The following is an 18662-nucleotide window of genomic DNA, read 5'->3' as shown; positions in this document are numbered from 1 at the left end:
CTTGGGAGCTGGGGGACAGTTGCGGGGTGGGGGCAGCGAGGTGCCTGTAAGGGACCAATTTACTCCTCCGAAGGGGCATCCCCCACCAGGGACTGCATGTCTGCCCGGCGCCATCCCAGAGCCCTATGCTAATCTAACAGATCCCCCTGAACTGAGCACTGCTGCCCCAGAGCCTCTGGCCAGGGCCAGAGCAGTGCTGTTTCTGCTGTAGGAGATAATCTGCAGAGGATGCTACTCTCCCCAAAGGCCAGGCCCCGGTCAACAAATCAAACTGCCGAGAGGTGCAGCGTCTGCAAACTGCCATAAGTGTCAGCTAAGCAACGATGACACCTAGAGTAAATACCTTTTCACACTTATACTATTGGAAGAAAAGGGGGAAAGGACGTGTAAATGTTGTGCCAACCTTTCTGTGATCCAAGCATACCTGTTAAAGACCCAGTTCAAACCATTTCCCTGTTTATTCCTAAACTGACAAGCCTCAGTCACATCAGGCAATCTTAAAACCTTTATCGCAGCAATTAATAACTCAGAGGCTGGTCAGAAATAGTCTCCGACTACCTATGTGAAAGGGGGAGGGGGGACACTGACAGTAGACGGTGTGGCATAAATATTAGTTTCAAAATAACAGCAGCACCCTATACTTGCAAAAATTTGTCATCCTAAGCAGACTGTCGTGGATTAGAATGAACACTAAATAGTAGCTGACAAGCATGCCTTTGTTCAAGATAAAATCAGCTACCCTCCCTGTTTAAAACTTCTACTACAGCACTGAGAAGAAAAATGCATTCTCAAATCCCTGCCGTGACATGGCTGTTTTGTCTCCAGGCAAGGTGCGAAAATACCCAGCTGTTTAATAGGGTGATGGACAAAACACAAAACTGCACAAGAAAACAGCATTCAAGATGCAAAATGAGGTAGTAGGCATTGCCTAAAAGGCATGTGAAACATGAAATGTGTAGAGGAACAGAGACATGTGATGTGTAGGGGAAGAGAGACATGAGAGACATCCAATGTGTGGAGGAATAGAGACACAAGAGACATGCGGTTTGTAGGGGAACAGAGATGCAATTTGTCGGGAAACAAAGATGTGACAGACATCTGATGTGTAGGGGAAGAGAGACATGTGATACTTAGGGGAACAGAGGCATGAGATGTGTAGGGGAACAGAGAAACCCGATGTGGAAGCAAAAGAAAAGAGCAGTACAGTGAACAAATCAATGATAAAGTGATGTAGGGCATGGCCTCAGGTACAGCTGGCGCAATTAGGGCAGCATGGAGCGGGGACAGGAAGGGGCCAGGGGCCTCTACAGCACATTCGGGGACTCATAGGGGTGACAGAGAGGGGTGGGACTCCGAGGCACACTCAGGGTCTCGCTGGGATGACAGTAATAGGGGCTGGGTGGTGCACCCAGGTGATTGGTAGGGGTGACAGAAGGGGACAGGGCTCTGTGGTGCATTCAGGGACTGGAAGGCATGATAGAAAGAGGCGGGGTTCCATGGGACACTCGGGGACTGGAAGGCATGACAGAAAGAGGCGGGGCTCCTCAGGACACTCGGGGACTGGAAGGCATGACAGAAAGAGGCGGGGCTCCTCAGGACACTCGGGGACTGGAAGGCATGACAGAAAGAGGCGGGGCTCCTCAGGACACTCGGGGACTGGAAGGCATGACAGAAAGAGGCGGGGCTCCTCAGGACACTCGGGGACTGGAAGGCATGACAGAAAGAGGCGGGGCTCCTCAGGACAGTCGGGGACTGGAAGGCATGACAGAAAGAGGCGGAGCTCCTCGGGACAGTCGGGGGCTGGAAGGCATGACAGAAAGAGGCGGAGCTCCTCGGGATACTCGGGGACTGGAAGGCATGACAGAAAAAGGCGGGGCTCCTCAGGACACTTGGGGACTGGAAGGCATGACAGAAAGAGGCGGAGCTCCTCGGGATACTCGGGGACTGGAAGGCATGACAGAAAAAGGCGGGGCTCCGCAGGACACTCGGGGACTGCCAGAGATGAGGCTAATGAGAGTGAGCATATTGCTGGGCTCAGTCCTGCCGCTTGTTTACCTGTGAAGTGCTTAGAAACAGCTTGTTCACTGTAGATGAGTTCAGGCCCCAGGGCCTGGGTGATCCTTTGAGGGTCACAAAAACAACATTAGCTACTTGATCACGAAGGAGGTACGGAGCGGAGCGGAATGGAGCGGGTTGACCTACCTGCGGGGCGGTGCCATCAAAGCCCTCCTGCCGAATCAGCTCTTGGATGGAGCGCAGCAGCAATCTGTATGCCTCACTTATGGGGCTGCAGACACACAAAAAAAACATGTCATTAATTTGGGGGAATTCTGTCCATTCTGAGATGTGGACTCACCGCAATACTATAGTGTTAATAAAAATGGAAGGGTTTTCAGAGCAGAGAAACATCAATGGGTATGTATCACTTAAAAGAAATGTTTATGATACAAAAACCTTATTTTAAAAGCATAAAAACAACATTATTACAGGGCATAGCTCTACCACCCTGATAATTCTAACTGCACAGGTCACAAACCCAAGTCCCTTAAGAGTGATGAGAAATATTGTCAAATATAAGTCAAATGAACCAGGGGGCTGCAAGGGGGGCAGCGAGACCCCCCAGCGGCGCAGAGAGGCTTGTTCTGCTGAGCCGACGAGGCTTCATTACGTCGGCCTCACTTAACTCTTGGAAAATTAACCACTTAATGAAGCAACTTCAAAAGATGACACCAGCACAGCACTTCCGTGTTAAATCGCAGATAATGAAGACCCTGTTAATGAAGGGGCTCGTCAGGCACACCTGATCAACAGCCCTCCTCCCCTCCAAAAAAACAACCTTGAGCTGAATCAGGCCTGCTGCCTCACCTGAGCTTGTTTATTACCTCCACTCTCCTTGTTCCTCTCTCACACACACGCGCAGACGCAGACACACACACACACACAAACTCACGCACACGCCACCTCCCCAGTCAGTCCAACCTTATCCCCACACAAGTGCCACCTCTGCCACATCAAGTGTGCTTAAAAGGTTTTAAAGGATTCCCAGTCTCAGCGGACCAGGCGTCAATTTTCATGCATCATTATTCTAATAACGTACACAGTAGTAATGGCTATGACTGGTGGGTTTTGGCATTGGATATGCATTTTAATTAAATTTAATGAATTGGAGCCACCAGTGAATTTTCAGTTATCCTCTAATGTAAACAACTTCAGGAACAACACCTTCTGGTATATTATGAAGCTCCGTCTCACAGTAAAGTGGCAGATACAGTAAAGACCAGAATACACTAAAGCACAGGAAATAGTGTGTTTGTGTGAAAAAGCCATCAAATTAAAGGTCATTAGGAGAGCTTGTTAAAACTTATTTCCTGAAATTTCATATATTTTCTTTGATAAACTAGTTCAAGCTGTGTTACACTAAAAGCTAGATTCTCAAACACACAACATAAATTCAGCACAGAATACACCATATTTACTGCCACTTCATTTGGACGATCCCACGTGCCTATTTATAGCACCTGACCGCTGCCTGACATCACCTTACATCATCTGCTTTTACAGTGAGAGACAGGTCCCAGCATTTTACAGTAGCCACTCGACTTTACCTTACACAGATACACCCACACCCGCTTTTACTGGAGGACAGCTCCCGGCATTTTTTTTAACCTTACACAGCCACACACGTGTTCGCTTTTACAGCAAGAGACAGCCTGTTATTTTTAGCCAGCCGCTCAACGTTACCTGATACAGCTGCATTCATGTCCGCTTTAACAGTGAGAGACAGCTCGTCATTTTGCACCACCTACTCGACATTACCTTACAATCGCAGTCGCCTCCGCTTTTACAGCAAGAGACAGCCTGTCAATTTAACCACCCACTCGACATTACCTTACACGGCCACTCGCATCTGCTTTTACAGCGAGACAGCTCCCTCACTTTTAATCAGCAGCTCAAGGTTACCTAACACCGCCACACCAGTGTCCGTTTTTACAGTGAGAATGCTCCTGTATCTTTAACCAGCTGCTCAATGTAACCTTACACACTCACAAGCACATGCGGCCCACAAGGGCTTTTAAAACAGGAGCACACCTTTGGAAGCCTGAAGGGCTTAAGTATGCAGCATGAGATTTAAACACGCGTTCAAAAGACCCAGTTAAGGTAAAGCAAATTTAAATTTTGACAAACAAACAATAGTGCCCCGTATCCCCACTGTGCTAAAGAGCACTCACACTTCCTGAATAAAACATGGCTTCTGGTCCTTTCTCCTACTGCAGCTTCCGGGGGAAAAGTACACATTTCACACTGTTGCTATTGTCTTTAATATATTGTATCATGCCCTTCCCACTGAGCTTATTTCTTATAGCTAATGACACGGGCTAGGTGATAATCCGTGAGAGCGAATGTGTTAGCTAATTAAGATTATACCCAGAGAAGCACTGGGGTACAGTAAGGCTCCACAGGACACTGCCGCCATTGTGAAAGTGGCTCCATTTAAACAACAGGATCCATATCACCCAGAGAGCAATTTATACCAATTACACCATATCATAAAATAGCCCAATTTAATAGTCAAAGAAGCAACATGGGGCATTTTCTGAATGTAAGAGACAACAGCTAAAGGATTAATTTCTATCCAGCGAGCTGTCATTTGTGTCACTCTGATAAGTTCAAAGAGCATGTTACAAACTGTCTGACTTTGGAAGTGCTCTGGCAAATGCTAACTGTTCAGTGCTCAAAAAAAACCCCACTATTAATCTCAATTTCTTCAGGATCATATCCTAAGGACAAGAACAATATTTCACATTGTTTTCTGTTCTTTTTTTCTAACAATCACATGACTATACCTCTGAATTCTAACAGGAAAATCCAGCAAGACCACGAAGGCTGTGTCTGTATAAATAATGCCACCAGCAGGGTCCCTAACATACGCATTGTCTGACAGGGGTGATGGAAAAGTCCATTCTGCCGGCTCTGCTACACGGCCCTGCTTTCCTCCATGAGCAAACACATGCTTACAGGCCCGTGGCACATTGTAGCGCCTTAATGGCTTGTATGTATAAATTGTTAAAAGGCTGTGTTTGCTGAAATAAAACAGAGCGCTTCATAAAACTCTTCTTTCCATGCAAAGCACAGCAGACTGATGTGTTTGCTCTGCTGCCAGAAGCCTTTTCTGATGTAAAGAGCGAGCATGACCTTCCATCACAAAACACTCTCCAAACTGTAAAACCCCTGGGCAAACACAGCTTCTATTTGCATAAATTCACCCAACCTTTTACTTGCCAATTTGTTGTTTTAAAATTTTTGACATTATTCAGCGCTGAAGGTGCATAATGCGTTTTTTTTATGGTGCCTTATTAGTTGATTTCAGGCTGTAAAATAAATCACGTTGCCCATTTCCATCTCACTAATGCATTAATGGGAAATTGCACTACGTTATTTTAGGTGTCCTCTGTTGCCCCCGAAATGGATGAGATGCACACAACCCAAAAGTTTCAGAAAGTACTGTGTGAATAGCAATGGCTCACCAGCTCTGGGCCCGGTGGACGGCCACTCTTACCTGGGCTCTGCGTGTGACTCTGCAGGGAGCTCATGGGGAAGGAAGAACGTGCTGCATTTAACCGCCTCCCTCAGCTCCCGTGCCATCGTCTTTGATGCGTCGTAATAGTGGCCAAACCTCGACGAGGAAGCCAAGGCCGTCTATAGCACAACACAAGCGTGATGGCATTTTAGACAGACAGCGAAATAGACACTGCATGTAAAGTATCAATAAGAGGAGATGTTATCACAAATATCACATTTAAATTAGGCAGCTTTGAAACATTAACAAAAGTATGGAACAGGATATAAATCCAGAGCATGTTTGAACTTTTACCTTTTAAAATCTTTGAGGCAACATCACATTAAAAAAAGAATTACACATTTAACTAAACACTCAGTCATATTGTTGGGAACAAAAAAAAACAATTGTGTTATATATTTTGAGTACCTTTCATGGAACAAACATTTTGTGAACACAGAGTAATATCAACATTATTTTAAGGCTTGCGATATAATAGCTGTATTGTCCACATCATAATCTGCTCTTAATCTGGATAAGGGATCCCGACGTGTCCTTCTCATTGAACAGCGGCCGCAGCGCATCTTTCCATTGTGTGCAGGCCAGCCTCCTTAACGTTTTAGCGAGGCCTTGACTGGCTGAACTTTGATCTGATGTCTTCATTGAGCAGAACTCCGGGTTGCTGATTTGGGATGCAAATCCTCCATGAGGCCTATTGGCGCTTTGTAAAGATGGCAAGGGGTGGGGGCAGGAAGGGAGACGTTTCCAAGGGTCTCGGAGGGAATCCTGGGGGCACACTGGTGTCCCTAATCCACATTGCAATATGGATTAAGGTAGGGGATAACCTTTCTTAACGCAGAAGAAAGAGTATAGCATGGACAAGCCGGGATGGGGGGACTGGGATTTACTCATAATAAAACAGTGTGCAGTGAAAGCATGCTCCAGGTCAGGGGGCTGTGAATGGGCCTCCACACTGCGAATTCCCAGGCCTGGTGGGGAAGCTTGCCAAAGCCTACCTAGAACCAACTAAGCGTGAGTAATCTGCTCGAGCTGAATGGCCGGGGTGAAGCCCATTCATTCCTTAGAAGTTTAAGAGTTGATAAATTTATTATCAGTGACGATTAGGCAGCTTGCCTGTCACCTCCTCAGCTCAGAGGAGCAGGCTGGGGAGAAAAGAAAGGCGAGCTGTTTAGGCGGCCATCTCTCTCTCTCTCTCTCTCGCTCTCTCTCGACTACCTTCATGCCTCTAATTGCAATACTAAATGTGCTAGAAACCTCAGATTTGAGATGAACCAAAGCAGAAAATTGATTTCATGCTGTGACAGTTTATATATTGCCTCGAGTACACAAATGGCTCATTCAGAAGGACCTGCACCTTCTAATTTTGTATAGGTAAAGCCTTAACCAATTTGTAACCTAGGAGAAAGACTGGTTTATTTCACAGCTTTTCATGCAATGAAACTCCTGTATGTTTTTTTTTATTCTTTTACAAGATTTCTGGGAAGTTTATTAAAGAAAAAAACATAACTTAATACATGGATTTTTCAAAAAGGGGCCAAGGTACCCATGGTGCATTGAATGTTTTTGTATTTTGTGATAGTAACAAACTAGGACTACAATTTCTAGAATGAAATGAAAATAACAAGGCAAATAAGCTTTGTTCTGTGATCACAGGCTTCCACGCTCTCACAAAAGGCTCAGTGGTTTGATACAAATTACAAGTGCACTCCACACACACTTTAGCACATGGATAAACAGTATGAGCAGCTCCATTCAGAGTGTAGTATGGAAACCAAGAAACAGAAAAAGGCGTGTCGCCCAACAATGCACTGCAGACTCTGCTCATATGCCGTCCAATTGTGGCCAGTGAAGTGAGATAAAGTAGCAAAACAGAGCCAGGACTTTCAAGCATGCGTAATAGTTTTATAAAGTGGCCCATTACAAGGCCTGACATGTCATTATCCCTGAAAGCACAGGCCAGAACGATCGGCTGGGGTTACCACAGCCCCCCCAAGGATGTCCAGCCCACCCCCCCAGGCCTAACCCCTCTCTCTGCTCACCCTCTGTCCTGTCTGCTGGGGTTACCGCAGCCCCCCAAGGATGTCCAGCCCACCCCCCAGGCCTAACCCCTCTCTCTGCTCACCCTCTGTCCTGTCTGCTGGGGTTACCGCAGCCCCCCAAGGATGTCCAGCCCACCCCCCCAGGCCTAACCCCTCTCTCTGCTCACCCTCTGTCCTGTCTGCTGGGGTTACCGCAGCCCCCCCAAGGATGTCCAGCCCACCCCCCCAGGCCTAACCCCTCTCTCTGCTCACCCTCTGTCCTGTCTGCTGGGGTTACCGCAGCCCCCCCAAGGATGTCCAGCCCACCCCCCCAGGCCTAACCCCTCTCTCTGCTCACCCTCTGTCCTGTCTGCTGGGGTTACCACAGCCCCCCAAGGATGTCCAGCCCACCCCCCCCAGGCCTAACCCCTCTCTCTGCTCACCCTCTGTCCTGTCTGCTGGGGTTACCACAGCCCCCCCCAAGGATGTCCAGCCCCCCCCCCCCCGCCCCGCCCCCCCAGGCCTAACCCCTCTCTCTGCTCACCCTCTGTCCTGTCTGCTGGGGTTACCACAGCCTCCAAGTTTTAATGCGCCTGATTATTTGGGTGCAACTCAGTTCTCTATGTGATACATTGTTAATGTGCAAACAACTTCTTGCATAACAAATTTTAAAAATTGATGTTTCACAAACATTCAAATAACACCTCAAAGAACATTTTAAATGTACATTTCAGTCATAAAATAAAAATAAGTCACAGGCATTTTAAACATATACATGCCAGCTGTTTGCTCGTCTTTTCTTACCTGCACTTTGGGAAGGTTCTGGTAGCGCCAGGCTATTTTCATAGAGCCCTGATCCTCAGAATCACATGCCGTCACTTGGCCCATGTTCACTGCATTGCTGGGGATGTCATCAAGAATCGGGGCTGGAAGATCCTGCGGGGAACACAGAAGGAAGGGAAAGGGACGTTAGCAAAGTGCCGCAGACACCTTCAAACGGCCGGGAATAGCAGAGCTCGGCCAGAAATGCTGGTTGCTACAACCCTAGAGAACAATAGAAAAGTGAACATGACTCTCAGTAAGAAGACAGCCAGGAAACATTAGCTGTATGACAGCTTTGTTGGGCCAGAAAGTTTTTCTCATTCATTTTAAGCCACTGGAACATACAGCCAGAGAAAGAAAATCAATTAAAGATCACATGGAACCGATGTGCAAAGCTGATTGTTTCTATGACAAAGAAATCTGAGATGCGTATTGAAAAAAGCAACAAAAAAGAATGTGTCCCACCGCCCCTCCCCAGTCCCCTCACCTTTCCCATTCAATAACAAAAACAAGCCATTGTCTTGCAAATAACACCTCAAATTAGAGCAGCCACATTTTGTGACACCACTTTCCCTCATTAGGCCTGCGAGGCCTGGGGCCAATCAGAGCAGCCCGCCGCTGTCCTCGCTGTCCCCACTCATTAAGGTGATCCTCGTTTAAACGCTCAGGTGACTCCCCGGGCTGGTCACCGTAGCTGGAGGGAGGCACCACCTGCCGCTCTCTGCCCGGCTGCCCAGGCCGCAGGGACGGCCCCTTCCACCGGGATTCACCTTCTTAGCCCAGGCCAGTTTCGTGTGACACAGGACTCCCCTGGAGGACAGTGCTTCACAGCTCAGCAGCCACAGGCACACGTGACACAGCGGCAGCCCATTCCACAAAAGCGCCAGGCGCTCAGAGGCCTCCAAAACGGACCGTCCACACCACTGACTCATCGTAATTCACAGATGTCTCGTAAAATGCTGAGCTTCATTAAAGCATAAAAGCCACTGCCAAGCAGGACCTTTGTTTCACGATAATTCCCAGCCCATTCCAAGAGGCAGCTCTAAGGCCCATTCGGTACAAGCCTGAGTAATGTGCACCTAGAGGGCCAGAGAATGGCTCACTGATCCCCAAAGCAACGTCAGCAAAAGCAGAGCCTGCACTCTCCAATCCACTCACAGAAATACATGCAACTGGAGAGACAGGCAGTCCTGATTATTTCAAATGGTTAACACATGAATAAGCGCAGAGAACACTGGGTGCTTTCCAAAACATATTCGGAGCAGTTTAGCCAGATGCCAGAACACGCCACGTAGGGTGTAGAGTCGGTCGGGACCTCCACCAGACCATGACTATGACCCAACTTGTTGAATGCATCATCCAGCATTCAGGAAGTTAATTTCTAGTCCATAACCTGTGCATGGATCGCCCCGGTACCATTTACCACACACAGGCATCAACTAGCCTGCCCTGCTATGCCTTTTATATGGAAAACAGAGGTCATGCCATGACCCCAGCTTCCATCAATCAAAATACTCACAATCGCCTCCATCTGGCTTCTGCTCTGTAACAGCTTCTGTCATTCTGCTGTGCATCAGAAAGCATGTTTCAGGAAGGGTCTGCACGACGTGACCCCTTTGCACGGTTCTGTACTCAAGGGTGTCATAAAAGCCATGGAATCTTGAGGCCGCCGCTAATTAGGCTAGTGCTGGCCTCTGCTGGACTACAGTGGCCGACCGCAGTGTGTGTCACCATGGGCATCCTAACAGATCACACTTGGAAACAAAGCGACTACCATCCGCCTTAGAACATTAAAACAGTACACTCGAGATCAAAATTAGAGAACAACCTACAATTTCCTAAATGTCAAAGTCACTACGTAGTCCTATTTGGAAATTATCCAAACAGGAAAAAAAGAGCATTATTTTAACCATATGTCATGAGTTACATAAATTCAGAAGCACGGTATAAGAAACTTAAATGAGATATTTGAAAAAGAACACTGATCATAATTAGAGAACACGTTCAGATACCTCCCAGTAATTGGTGTTAATCTGGCAGCAGATGCTAATTTCCTTAATTATCTGACAAACCCTATTTAACTGGCAGCCTAACTTTCCAGTTATCAACGACTTTGCAAGATGTTGAGCCGTACGAAAGTGACCGAAGCCCTCCAGCAGCAGGCTGTCCAGATGAAGGTCAAAGGGATGTGACCCTACCAGCCATAGCAAGAGAAGCTGGTCATTCCAAATCTGTGATTTCTAGAATATTGCACCTTTACTAGTCACAAACTCATTCAAGTCCCCCACGAAGGCTGGTCATCCACGAAAGACAAACGTAAGAGAGGACAGGATAATGCGGAGAATGTCAATAGGGAATCGCTGCAACACTGCAGCTGGGATTGCTCGCCAATTCAGTGCCGAACGGGGTAAGGATCTGGCTCCTCATACAGTGTCTCAACGTTGAAGAGCATTTGGACTGAGAGCCTACTCTGCAGTGACCAAACCGCTCATAAGCAGGAAGAATCAGAAGGCTAGACTAGCCTTTGCAGAGGAGCATGTTGTGTGGACAGAGGAGAACTGGTCCAAAGTTCACTTTAGTGATGAAAGCAAGTTTAATTCAGTTGGGACTGATGGGAAACATTATGCTTGTCGTCAAACTGGGGAAAGACTGAACCCCAACTGTGTTAAGTCAGAGAAAGGTTGAGGAGGAAGTGTCATGGTTTGGGGAATGTTTTCTGCAGAAGGAGTTAGGCCTCTTATACATCTACATGGCAGAGTGAATGCAAATGTTTATCAGAACCTTCTTCGACAACATGTAGTTCCTTCCCTGCGCTCATCACCCACTCAGCCAGCAATTTCCATGCAGGACAATGTCCCCTGTCACACAGCGAACCAGGTAAAGCAGTTCCTTGAAACTGAAAACATTGAAATTATGAAATGGCTTGCCCAGAGTCCTGATCTAAACCCAATAGAAAATCTCTGGAAAATCCTTGGCAACAAAGTTATGGCTAAGAAACCTACTACAGTCACTGAGCTGTGGAGGAGACTGCAAGAAGAGTGCACCAAAATCACACCAGAGCTGTGTGAGAGACTAGTGATGTCCTGTGGCCACAGATGTGCTGAAGTCATTCAATGCAATGGCCTGTACTCTTCCTATTAATTTTTTATTGTTGTAACCTTCAGAAAATTTAGTTGTGATCTTTCTTCATGCTACAGTCAGTGCTGTTCTCTAATTTTGATCACTGTGTTTTCTGCAAAATAAAGTTTTTTTTTTTGTTCGACTTCCTTGGTTATTTTGTATAACACTGTTCTAGTAGCATGGTATAGCCACAACAGTAATTCCTTCAAATGTTGAGCAATGAAAATGATTATTTCTGAAAAAAATCAAGTGTTCATAAACTGTTCTCTAATTTTGACCTCCAGTGTATATACACAAAAATATAAAGAATTTTTCTTATGTATATTCAATTGTGCCCCAATTTCCTTTCATAGTCCAAAGACTTGCAGTTAAGGCTAATTATGAGATCTAAATTGCCCATTTTGTGCAAGTATGTGCCCTGTGACGAACTGGCATAGGCTCCAGGCCCCCCACGACCCTGGCTAGGATGAGCAGGTAGAAGACAGATGTATTCAAGCAATTTGAAGTCATTAAAAATGTAACTTTGTCTAAAATGTATTGGTGTATGTTTAATATGCCCATCAGAAAGGTAACTATAGATAAGTGCCAGAGAGACATGCAGCATCCCTGGAAGCAGGAGCTTGCTGCTCTGCGTTTTTTACTGCAAAATGATGTGATTTCTGAGACTGAATCTTAATGCTGTCTCCATCCCTGGGCTGACAACAATAAGCCTGAATGTTTTCAATGATGATGGATAAATTGCTGGGTAGTGAAATATTATATCTAAGGTAGGTGATGGGTCTCTTTATCTGCTCTGCTCGTCTCCATCAGGCTCATGGTGGAGAGATAATTACAGTCTGTTAGATTGTCTCTCTCCGCAGGGTTTATCTGCCACATGGAGAGGACAGTAATGGTCCAGAAATTAGCATCTGTTGCCATCTCACATCAGGAAAGACATGACAGGCCTCACCTCTGACCTTTTCTGATTACTGATCAAAAAGAAAATAATTAATGTCCCAAACTACAAATTACAACCCGTAATGTATGGTGCTAGAGACAAAACTGGCTTCAAATATCTGGTTCACCTCTTTGCTTTTATCGCATTCGTTGTGCCGATCAGGAGACTACCTTCAAAACCTATTATTCAGTTGTCACTTAGTGATTTAGCCCATCTACCCTTGTGTATCATTAAAGTCAACTGTAAGTCTCCAAGTGACAAGTCGCTTCAAAGGTATTTATAAATGCATCTTCATTAGTGGCATTTCATCGAATTCATGGGAATGGATAAATTCACAAAATTTTGCACAACTGACTGTAACTATGTGTCATTTTACGATGCATATACAGTGGCCATTTTGGCAACATTCCCCATACCTGCATAATTTCATCTGGAGGATCCCGAGCGGAGCCTAAGAAGACATGGTGTCCACACACCACACCTTCAGCCAGGAAGTACTTCAGCAGCATGCGGGAGTAGCTGTCATACTTGTCTTCCTCTGGTAAGGAAAGTGAACAATGCAAAGTCTTAGCAGACTATATCACAACAAGCTAAAATATATGTAATGTCATTTTATGCTTTGTAATGTGATTCTATGAAGCTTCACTTCGTAAGCTTCTCAGCTACCATTCAAAGCATGAGTACATAACTTATTTAACCTGTTGAATATCCCTATAAACTCAATACCTAACAGATCTGACTGGATGGGCCGTCATGATTATTCTCATTCTGGTGTCTCATTCTGGCCGAAGCCAGAGACATAGATTGAGATCTGCCCTACTGATAGAGGGCAGGTACAGCTTGAGCTTCAGCAGCCATTTCCAAGCAGTCCAGCCCACATGGTCCCCTCACAGTGTCACCTCACCAGCCTACGGAACACATCCAAAGGCCCACTCAGGACTCCTTTACCAGGCACCCCTGTGAACAGCCACCTGCAGCTGCCAAATGATGACAGAATCCTCTGCAAGTGTGACACTGAGTGATAAGTCAGCCAGAGAATGGCGTCGTCGTTAGGCTCAGGATGCCGACACACTGACAGGGAATTCCACAGCTCTTCAATTTGTCATTTCAAGGACTGTCTTTTATTGATGGATTTCTAGGTCAGCAGTCCTTTGTGGTACTCAAAGCATCTAAAAGGCACCCAGATGGGGCTTCTCAGATGGTGCCTATTGTCGTTAGCTTTCTATAGTGTCTTACAAATGAAATCTGCAGGGGCCATTAGCCTGTGTGGGATTGTTTTAGGGGCGGGCACATCTCTCTGGGTAATGATGACAGAGCCCAGGACAGATCACTCATTTCAACAATTGTGGGTTTGGCTCTTTTCAGCGGAAGAGACTTTGCTCATTTTGATATACGTTCTGCAAAGGAATATAGTGGGACGCAGCTTGACAGAGCAAAGACATTCCAGGTAGCCGTAAATGTCACAGGGCAGCACTTTATCTGCTTCCCGCTGTTGTACTCAGAACCCACAGTCTTAGAAAAGCATGACAAAAATGCAGGATGTCAATCACTTAGTTTAATCTTTTCCATAAAAAAAAATGATATGAACCCACCAGAAAGACCAATAAAACCATTAATATACTGTAATAACTGTTATTCTGTGTATAACAGTAATTCATGTAGCTGCAACAGTGGCATTAAAAACAGGTGATGCATGGCAGCAAACCTAAAACATTACCTTGAGATTATTCAGATTTGTTTTCCCTTCTCAAACAGACTAGTATTTCTTAACTGACAGCATCAAATATATAGTTTTAGGCAGTCTTGTTTGTACTGAAACTGCAGATAATGAGAAAGGCACTGGAGTGTTCATAATTCAAATGATTTTTTCAGTGCAACAATACTAAAATGTATTCAAAGTTTCAATGTTTATAGTGGTTCAGCTGCTTTCCATTTAAAAATCTTGATTTGGCTTCAGAAGTAGCACGTGCTAAAGCAAGACAAAGAATTAACTGGACACAAAAACACTTTCACCAACAAGCAAGGACAAATTGCTTCCAGACAAATGGACAGTGTGATTCATACAAAAACTTCTGATTTAAGCCATTAGTGATTACATTGCCACTCAATACACTTTTTCCTGCAAGAAAATTTGCTTTTGAAGGAACCAGAACTCACTGTGGGGCTGTAAGTGTTTCAAAAGCACAATCAGCTTACATAGGAACATATGGTACCTTATAATTAAACACAGCTAGCCATTAAAAGATTAATTTACAATCATTGTATAAAAAATTTAACAAATGAAGAGATGCCAAATTCCAGCCTTACTGTTAATGTTAAGAATTAGACTGAAGAATGGCACTTCCGTCAGCAACAAAACTGCTAAGCACATTATATACAACGTAAGTAAGAAAACTACGTTATCATTTAATAATTAATATCATTCAAAAAACACAAAACTGCCTGATCAAGCAGTGACCAGAACATCAGGGAATATTTGATCATTTCATATGTCTATCATGGTGCTGCTTTCTGCCTCTAGGTCAGGGGTGGCCAATCTTATCTGCAAAGGGCCGCTGTGTATGCGGGTTTTCGCTGCAGCTCCCTAATTGTATTACTAATTAGAGGACCGATTGGCCGAAGAGTCCTCATTCCTGGGTTTTAACAGCTGACCTACAGGTTATCCCAAAGACCTGCATACACACCGGCCCTTTGCGGATAACATTGGTCACCGCTGCTCTAGGTCTACTCTAACTTATTGGGACTCTAGTTCTAGCTCTAGCTAACTGCTCCAAGTAAGGCCTATATAGTGTGAGACGCAGAACTGAGTGGGGATGGGTGCCATTGGCTTTGGATGAACTGTACTGTCACTCTAGCTGTAGCAAGTGCTGTCACTCCAGCTTCACACCCCTGTGTGGAGTTAGAGTGCTGATGTTCAGGGGCTCCCCAAGCCTTCATTCCAACCTGCATCTCCCTCCTACTTATGCTGCCATAGCCAGACCTGCTGAAGCTAACATTTTGCACTCACCTAACTGTTTGCACTGCCTCTATTTTCCTCTACTTTGGCTAATGCACTTTTGTACCACCTCACCCCTCCTGGGGTATGCTGCCTGGAGACCCAGAAAAGCAAGATATCCTGCCTACCCTGCTGCCTGCAATGCCCCAACTACCTGTGAAGTCCTTCCTGCCTGCCCCCCTACTTGTGACATTTCTCCGGCCTGCCCTGCTGCCAGTGATTCTGCATTTACTCCCGGACTTAAGTTGGAGAGTATAAATCTGGACTTTGTTCATTTGAGTTCCTCTGCCTTCCCAAGGAGGATGGGTTCCCCCTTTGAGTCTAGTTCCTCACAAGGGTTCTTCCTATTATGGAGTTTTTTTCTTGCTACCATCACCTCTGGTTTATGGTCTGAGGGCACAGGCAAGGATAACATAAAGCGCTTTGAGACAATGTAATGCTGTGAACATGCACTATATTATTTAAAAAAATAAATTGAACTGAAGACATTTTGTCAGTAACTAATTTCTAGCCATTTACAATTTAATTTTTCATTTTGTTTTGTTCCTTTCACCTACTTATAGGATCCTATTTGCGAACAAGTATGTTTGCTTGTGCTAATACATAAAATCATTGGTATAGCTGGTGGTGTCATTTAGACGTTTACATTTGAAAAAGCAAAGGATCCTGCTCACTTTCACATTTTTGTGACTGACCAGCCTTACATGGGAATGTGTATTAAGATGGAGTTTAGCTCAGGCAAAGGCCTCCTCAGAGTTCATTCAAGGGAACACAATCACATCAAACAAAGTAATACCATAATGGCAAATGCAGAGTGCTTACTGTCCCAAATTACTAAACATAATATGCATCCGATGTTGAGGATTATAACAATATGTCAGTCACATGGAGGTATTTTATCACACTGTCTGCTTTGAAACTAATTATTAAATACTGTTTTTAACTGAGGTTCCAGACCCCCCACGACCCAGAATAGGACAAACAGTTTCAGAAAATGGATGGATGTTTTTAAATTATATCAGGTTGTTTTGTATTGAGAAAATGTTGACCTGTTTCTTATGGCCTATGTGCACCATTGAAAAAATTGAAGCCTAAGATCAAGATACCCCACCTAAAACATGCTAGCTGTAAAACTAGCAGATAATGTTAATTATGTAATGTCTTTTTGCAGAGTTTTGCCATAAAGCTTCCTTAAAACAATATAAAAGGCTACGACACCAAGTTCACATAAACAAAACATGCATGATACCGTCAGACTAGAAAGCTGTTTTATACTTGCATTTCATTTTTGTATAATGGCTGCCACACCAGCACAAAGATTACACACAAAAAACTCAACCAGCTTTCTAGTAATGTGATCCAGTCTCATACCAAGTAAGACTCCAAACAGGTAAGAAATGACGATAGTGCCCCATTGACTGGAATCTGTATAGAAATACTTCTCCCTGATTATACTGTAATAATTATGGAGCCAAACAACATTGGTTTTACAGATTACTGTCAAATAAATGCATTTATCTTATCAGCAGTTGTTCCAGTGTAAGAGAAGGTAATGTCTCCTGTAATTTAAACCAAAACTTTAGCAGAACTAAGCATAAATACAGCAGACTAAAACTACAATCAGTCATAAATAGAAAGAGTCCAAAATTAATCTATTTGAATAAAACCCAAAACCTCATGTATAAGCTTCATTTTATGCAAAGAGCCTAAGAACTTTGTTCAACTTCTCACCACATAAAACCTGAGTTTCGTACATAGACCTGTAAGGTGCAAATCCAGCACTAAAGGAAAACATAAGAACATCAACAGGAAAATAATTCACTCAGAGGACCAAGGCAAATGCCAGGTATTCTATGCTGGGACAGGCTGCAGCTTTGAATCTCCTGCATGGCAGGATGTGTGATTACAGCGGCTAAGCTCCACCTGAAACGACCATTACCTGATGAAATTAACCACTGAATGTGAGGATCCGGCCAACATTTAATCCCCTGAAAGACCTCTTATTGGCTGACAGGTGGGGTTTGTAAAGGAATACAGAACAGCCAAAAAAAAATTATTCTACATAAGAGTTACAATTAAATAGAAAGACCCTATAAAATATCCATGTAACTATAAAATATCCATAGAACTTAAAAACACCCCAAGTGTCAAACAGTTTTACTAATTTATCCAGATGAAACTGTGCTAGAGTTGTTTACATGCTACAGCAGCACCTCAGTTCAGTGGGTAGCTCTGTTTGGAGCTTTGCATTTGGCCTGTGCTCTGTGCATGCAGAAGTTATGTTACACTACATGCAGAAAGGCTAACTGGCATCTCTTTATGTCTCATAATGTGTGAGCTTTGCCATCAAGCAGCCAGGCTGTCCCTGTTCCCAAAGGCTCGAGTCCCCTCAAGATTAAGTAGATGATTGATGGATGGACGGATTTCACATGCTAGATGGTATTATATCCCAGAATTTGAACCAGCAAAAGCCTGGCTTTAAGCATGTGTCCTTAAACACTGTGTTATCTGCTGCCTTGTACACATATGATGTAGATTAAAAACATTTAACTATGAACTATTTTTTACATACATATTTAAAACATTAGCTTATTTTTATTTAGAATTTAAAGTTTTACTTGATTAGGCATACAAAAAAGCACACTTATGTTAGTTAATACACCTTATTATTACACGTATTTTGAAAAAGCGTAGATAAAAAAATAACAATATTGCTCACCTACAAGCAGCAGAGTTCCAACGGCTAAACCACCTCCTAATAAACACAACCAGGCATTCATTTTAGACATTACAGGTATACCAACGCCTATCAGTTCAGTTAGCAAAATATAATGGGATACCGGGACATTAAAGGTGTAGTGAATAAATGAAATACATACACAATAACTTTAGAGGGGCGATAAAACTAAATAATTATAACTGACCTATCACATAGTCAAGAGACGTAACACCGGTAGAAACAATAAGCTGTCCATTCTGGACTGAGGGTCTGGTTCCTGGGATTGACACTAATTTGCTGCGTGATTTCTTCTGGAAACTCGTCGTATTGCATGCAGGACGAGTATTTTGTTGGCTTCTCCTTTCGCCGGTATTACTAACAGACATCGCCATGTTCATTAGCACCTTAACTAACAGACTGACGTCGGATCGCTCCGGAGAGCCAATCAGAAAAGGGCTTCCTGACCTGTAACC

At 44.4% G+C, this 18662-nt stretch overlaps 1 protein-coding gene across 2 annotated transcripts in view; it reads right to left on the bottom strand.

The window, feature by feature from the left end:
- The window catches only part of elp4 (elongator acetyltransferase complex subunit 4), a 66280-nt gene that overhangs the window by 47318 nt on the left and 300 nt on the right, over positions 1 to 18662 (bottom strand). Inside the window, exons 2-7 of one of the 2 annotated variants that reach the window (XM_023818369.2) lie at positions 18395 to 18654; positions 18190 to 18225; positions 12892 to 13013; positions 8401 to 8532; positions 5558 to 5697; positions 2203 to 2287 (exon numbers count right to left, since the gene is read on the bottom strand). In XM_023818369.2, the coding sequence (XP_023674137.1) occupies positions 2203 to 2287; positions 5558 to 5697; positions 8401 to 8532; positions 12892 to 13013; positions 18190 to 18225; positions 18395 to 18654 (775 nt within the window). The remainder of the gene's footprint in view (positions 1 to 2202; positions 2288 to 5557; positions 5698 to 8400; positions 8533 to 12891; positions 13014 to 18189; positions 18226 to 18394; positions 18655 to 18662) is intronic. The other variant, XM_072718123.1, reaches the window with a different exon arrangement.

Source organism: Paramormyrops kingsleyae, chromosome 11, assembly GCF_048594095.1.
Source record: "Paramormyrops kingsleyae isolate MSU_618 chromosome 11, PKINGS_0.4, whole genome shotgun sequence".
Lineage (NCBI taxonomy): Eukaryota > Metazoa > Chordata > Actinopteri > Osteoglossiformes > Mormyridae > Paramormyrops > Paramormyrops kingsleyae.
Note: the sequence above shows the minus strand (reverse complement) of the source record. Positions and strands in the feature narration are given on the sequence as shown.